We start from the raw sequence: 5,322 nt of genomic DNA on the forward strand, positions 1-5,322 counted from the left end.
TTGTACGGTACATGCAATTGTTTTCTTTCACCAACAAACCACTAATTATGTTTAATAAATAATGACAACTTATCTTTCCTTGATTTATAGTCAGTAATAAATCTTTTTTTTAATGCACATAAAGCTTTGGTTAAAAAAGGAGCAAATAAAGTGAAGAGGTCACAACAGGTCACTGAAGATGAACTCACTAACATTCTGATGCAGTTTATCATAGCTAAGCCACTGAGCTACAGTCAAATGTGACAGTTGTGCAGCAGCAAATTGTCCACTCGTTGTGCGTCAGCACATATTAACTCCTTAAAAGGACATTAAGGTAAATAAAGCTTTAGCTGAGGTAGAAAATAAAAAGCTGACTAAAGAATTTAAAAACAAGAGCAGCCCTCTTGATTAAGCATAAATTATTTATTCTCTGCTGATAAAATGGCACTTTTAGAGTTCATTTGCAGTGGGAGGGATGAGAGAAAGGTTGGAGGTATTTTCTGTGTGTTAGCAACCTCTGCTGGCCCTTGATATGCCAGAGTGTGTAGATTCAAGTTGCTCATTAGGATTCAGTTTAAAGCACACAGTTTGCAGTGACATGGAGTGTGTAATCACTAACCTGTAGACCGTCTAGAAAAGAAATCAAAACTGTCTTTATTTGATCAAAATAAATCTGCAAAAGAAATTTCCTCTGACATCTTACAAGACAGCAGCACATTCAGACCTGCTTCATTAGTTGCATTCTGTCAGCCGAGCAGGAAACAACATTACTGTACAAAAAACCCCAGAATGCTAAAAATATGAATTCAAAGCCTAAATGTGCTCCTGTGCATCAGGCAGAGGAACAGGGAATGACAACTCTGGCATGTTCAAAAACAGACAAAAGTTGCTGTAATTCTGAGAGGTATGCATAAACAGCATAAGCATAAGTAGGTCAGTGAAAGCCCTAAATAGCTCAGTATGCACAAATTAACTGTGTGCGTCTGTGTTTTAGGGCTCATCTGTCACCTGCATTTAATCTGCCAGTCATTTAAGATGATGTTGTAAACAGTGTGACGCTTGAACGATGGCGTTGTCATTGGATATGTAAAAGGGCTACTTCTTTTCTATCTGTAATGCAATATTGTATTGTTTAAATATAAAAATAATGCTCGAATATAGCAGTTACACGCCTTGCATGCCTTATCTCGGACGCTTTTGTTTTGAAAATCACCGGAAGTTGAGATGTTGTAGTAATTTTGAAATCTTCCGGTGCTCATGTCTGTTAAAATGACTCGGCTACTATCATTTAAAATAGCATTGATCAGGTCTTTTTTGTTTTTCGTGTGCGTGGAGTTTGTTTGTTGTAACAACGGCAGGAAGGTACGTGAGCGAAACGTTTTCATTTCAGACCCCATCGTTTGATTTAGGCTAAGAGGAAGCTGCACCTGTTAGCTGGGTGTTCAGCATTAGCATTAGCTCTGTGAGCGACTAAACGATAAAGGCGTGTATCTTGTCATTCTCAGGTTGGCGATAATGTGGACACCGAATTCAGTGGTTTCTCCGTGCCCATCGAACACTCATTCGAAGTTGGTGAGCATGTTTTATTAGTGCTGTGCTGTTCAGTCCGACATAGCTAATGTGGGTAAGCTAACTAGCGAACTAGACGCCTTGTGTTCGCAGCGACAGGAGAAACCTACAAACCCAACAACGTTCCTGTTGATTCGTTTACCAAAAGTGTGACCTGATCTTTCGGCTGTTCCCATCAGGGGTCGCCACAGCAATTTATCTTTCCCATGTCCCAGCGTTATCTCGGGCATCGTCTTCTCTGACACCAGCCAACCTCTGTCAGCACATCCATAACTCCCATTTAGCTCCTCTTTGGTTGTATTCTTGCTCTCTTGCCTGGAAGCTCCATCTCCAACATCCTTCTACCAATATACCCACTAACCCTCCTCTACACATGTCCAAACCACCCCTGTCTGGCTCTAACACAGCCCACGTGAGCTGTCCTTCTGATGTGCTCGCTAATAATCCTGTTGTCTCCATCTCTGCCTCTTGTCTCTTCCTCAGTGCTACCGTTTCTAACCCATAGAGCAGAGCTGGTCTCACCCTAGGTCGTTAACAGCAACTACAAGGTGTTAATTGAGATGTATTCACTATTCAATATCAATATATTTGCAGATGATGTAGCGAAGTTTCGGTTGCGTGGATCAGTGGTGCTGAAGGCTGGAAGGGAATCAAGCATCTCACTGAGTCAGAATCAGCTGTCAGAGGAAGACAGAAGCAAACTGAAGGTAGACGGATGATAGAGGGATGCACACTGATAAATGTCATTTTATCCCAGCTGCTGTATACTGTATGACGACATATGCTCAATTTTGAAAGTGGCAGTGATACTGATTATGTGATGTTTCTCTCCTAAACTTAAATGACTCCCCAGGAAGTGGCTGCAGTGAATGGACTGTATAGAATCAGGGTGCCTCGTGTTTTCCTCCAGGCCGACAGGCAGACCGAGCGCCAGATGGAGGGTTACCTCACAGCGTTCGTCAGAGCTGTTTGTATTTCTTTACTGTTCTCCATAATCAGGATAATCTTCTGAAAGGCATGCATTTGAAGTTGTTGTGTAAGACTTAGCTGAAAACAGAGTGTGTGTTAGTTCATAGAAAGTTCAAAGTAGTTCATTTTGTTGGATCAGTTTTTAACAAAACAAAACAAGTGTCTCTCGGCTGGTATTTAGCTGGTTGGTTTAGTAGATAGAAGTGATAGCACTTAGTTTTTTTATAAGTCTACTTTATTTAGACATAGCCCAAGTCTGATATATGTGTACTTTCTTGTGTAATACTTAACATGAACCTATTTTCATTCATCTCCAGTGTGCCATGGTTGAGTCCCATCTAAGTGACGTGATCACCCTTCACACTGACGTCTCCGGCTACCTCATTGGCGTCTCCATAGTGACATTGCCAGGAACCTGCAGGGGAACTGAAGTAGAGGATGAAGTTGATCTTGAGGTTTTTAACACCACACTCAGTGTCATGGCTCCCGTCAATGCACCAGGGTATGTATGTTTTTCTGCTTGTCTTTTTTTATATAATGATCTCATGTGTATCCATATGTAGGATGTACAAATGCTGTTGATTCCATTATACACTGCATGCATTAGTTTAGCAGCTTAACATAATTCCATCATAAGTAATGCAAGTCGCCCTTTATCCTTTGTATTTTCAGATCCACTTTTTCTAGGTTTATTTGAATACTAATTGGCATTTATCTTTCAGACCTGAGACGGCTTTCTTCCTTGAACGAATGGAACAGGAATCTGAGAAGAAAGCGAAAAATCCACAAGAGCAGAAATCTTTCTTTGCTAAATATGTGAGTACTCCTACTTAAAATGTAAATAAGGCGCTTCTTGAACAGAAGCTCTCTGCCTTCAGTAACTGAGCTCTGATATGTTTAATATTACATATATATAAGATTCTTATGTTAAATGAAAATCCATCGCCATCAGAGCTACAAAAATGTTAATGTAAGTATAGAGTTGGAATGTTATAAATAGTGAAAATGTTTGAACATTGTTCTCCCTGTTGGATTCTGTCTTTTGAATTCACTCATCATTTTCTGTAGTCAGTCGGGTTTAAGGCTGTTTTCAGAGCACAAATATTTTATTAGATCACCAGCAGCTCTGAAGTTGTTAAGGGCAATTTCTTTTACAGTCTTTGTGTGTTTAGTAGTTAATAGACTAAAGGAATACCAGTAGCAGCCAGAAAATAAAGAGATCAAACAGGATGTTGAGATGTTTATAGCAAAAAAATGAAAGCTATAGTTTATAAGCTTTGTCCTTTATGGTCTTAAACCTGAGTGTCTTCAGTATAGAGCAGGCACAACTGATTTGGTCTTGATGCTAGATTCATTGTACTGAAGCAAACTTGATGATGTATGAGTTGGGTCTTTTTTTTCCTTTTTTCATTGTTTGATGCGCTTATGTTGAAGCTAAAAATTTAAGATTATTCTTGGTGCAAAGTTCATTTTTCAACACATTAGAACCCCTTTTAAAGCAGAAGATATTATGTTTGTCTTTCAGCATGTCGGTGGGGTAAAAACATTTCTTCACTCCTGCTACATGTCAGGAAACATTCCCACAGAGAACGCGAGTCTTGTCCTGTCGCTTGGCATTTTCTGGCTCCTTTATGATCTCTGTCCTGTTATGCGTTGTGCTGTGTGCATCTTGCTCCATCCAGTGACTTGTGTTGACTCAGTGCTGTGCTGTTTTTCAGTGGTATTTGATTCTGGGAGGTGCAATCTTCCTCATGGCCACCAATTCGGCACAGTCCCCAGCAGGGGGAGGCAGAGAGCAGAGCTGATCCCACTGAAGTACTGTTATATTGATCACAGCTCGTTCTGTTTCCCCTCCTCTGCTTCTGTCAGATTTCATTAACTTCTAAGCAAAGTAACTGACACCCACTTACTCGCTCCATCTGTTGCAGTGTCCAGGTCAAATGCCAAACACATTCAGATGGCTAAAGAGTCAAAAAGATTAACGGTTTTAGTTTTAACTAACTGATCTTTGTGAAAACTAATAAATCAGACTTTAGTTCAATAAATGATCTTAATTTATGTAGAAACATTAAACTTGTGTTTGGTGCTTGACGCTCACATTCACTGTTTCTCACCTTTTTTTTCCCTTTACCTTTTCTCCTGTTTAGTAATAATTAGAAGCTAATCTGGGATGACCAATCTGGAACTGTTAATGCGGACATGCAGTGATCACAGATAAATTTGTTATCTTTATACAAAGACATTATTTTATTAACTTGTTCTTTTTCCCCTTTTGACTTCGTCTTCAGTGGATGTACATCGTTCCTCTGGTTCTGTTCTTGATGATGTCTGGCGCTCAGGACCAGTCTGGAGGAGGAGCAGGTGGTGGAGCAGGCAATGGGGGTGGCCGATGATGCCCTGAACCAGCAACTTGTTTTTGAGAACATTTACTAAACAACAATTCTCTAACTGTTATTAATTGCTGTATATAATGCTATTTAAAATGAAAAAGTCTGTGGCACACACTGAAATCTGTCCAAAATAAAGGAGATAATGTGCACTGTAGATTATGGCATTTTAATACTAATGTGAAAATAAAGTATTTATTACTTGAAATAGCTTTCTTAATGTTGTGTTTTGGTTCTGTTTTTGATACTTAAATTTGGTTGTTAAATTGCTGCACTTAATATAAAATAATGCACACAGACAATAAGTAGGTAAAGTTTTTATCACTGACTTCAAAGTCAGTAATAAAATGAAAGTATTATGGTCAAAAGCCATAGTCGTTTTTTAGTGAGGTTCACTTAAGTTGTAGTACAAATGATA

General features: G+C 39.2%; 1 protein-coding gene across 2 annotated transcripts; it reads left to right on the plus strand.

The window, feature by feature from the left end:
* Positions 1–1,181: 1,181 nt before the first annotated feature.
* On the plus strand, positions 1,182–5,112 carry emc10 (ER membrane protein complex subunit 10). Of its 2 annotated transcripts, XM_029160021.3 has the most exons (8): positions 1,182–1,341; positions 1,485–1,551; positions 2,143–2,255; positions 2,402–2,515; positions 2,835–3,019; positions 3,240–3,333; positions 4,236–4,332; positions 4,806–5,112. In XM_029160021.3, the coding sequence occupies exons 1-7, from the start codon at positions 1,237–1,239 to the stop codon at positions 4,320–4,322; spliced, it is 765 nt and encodes a 254-aa protein (XP_029015854.1). In that variant the 5' UTR covers positions 1,182–1,236; the 3' UTR covers positions 4,323–4,332; positions 4,806–5,112. The 2 variants fall into 2 exon arrangements, with proteins under 2 accessions (XP_029015854.1, XP_029015853.1); XM_029160020.3 differs by lacking the exon at positions 4,236–4,332.
* The last annotated feature ends 210 nt before the right edge of the window (positions 5,113–5,322 follow it).

Source organism: Betta splendens, chromosome 8 (genome assembly GCF_900634795.4).
Source record: "Betta splendens chromosome 8, fBetSpl5.4, whole genome shotgun sequence".
In the NCBI taxonomy this organism is placed as follows: Eukaryota; Metazoa; Chordata; class Actinopteri; order Anabantiformes; family Osphronemidae; genus Betta; species Betta splendens.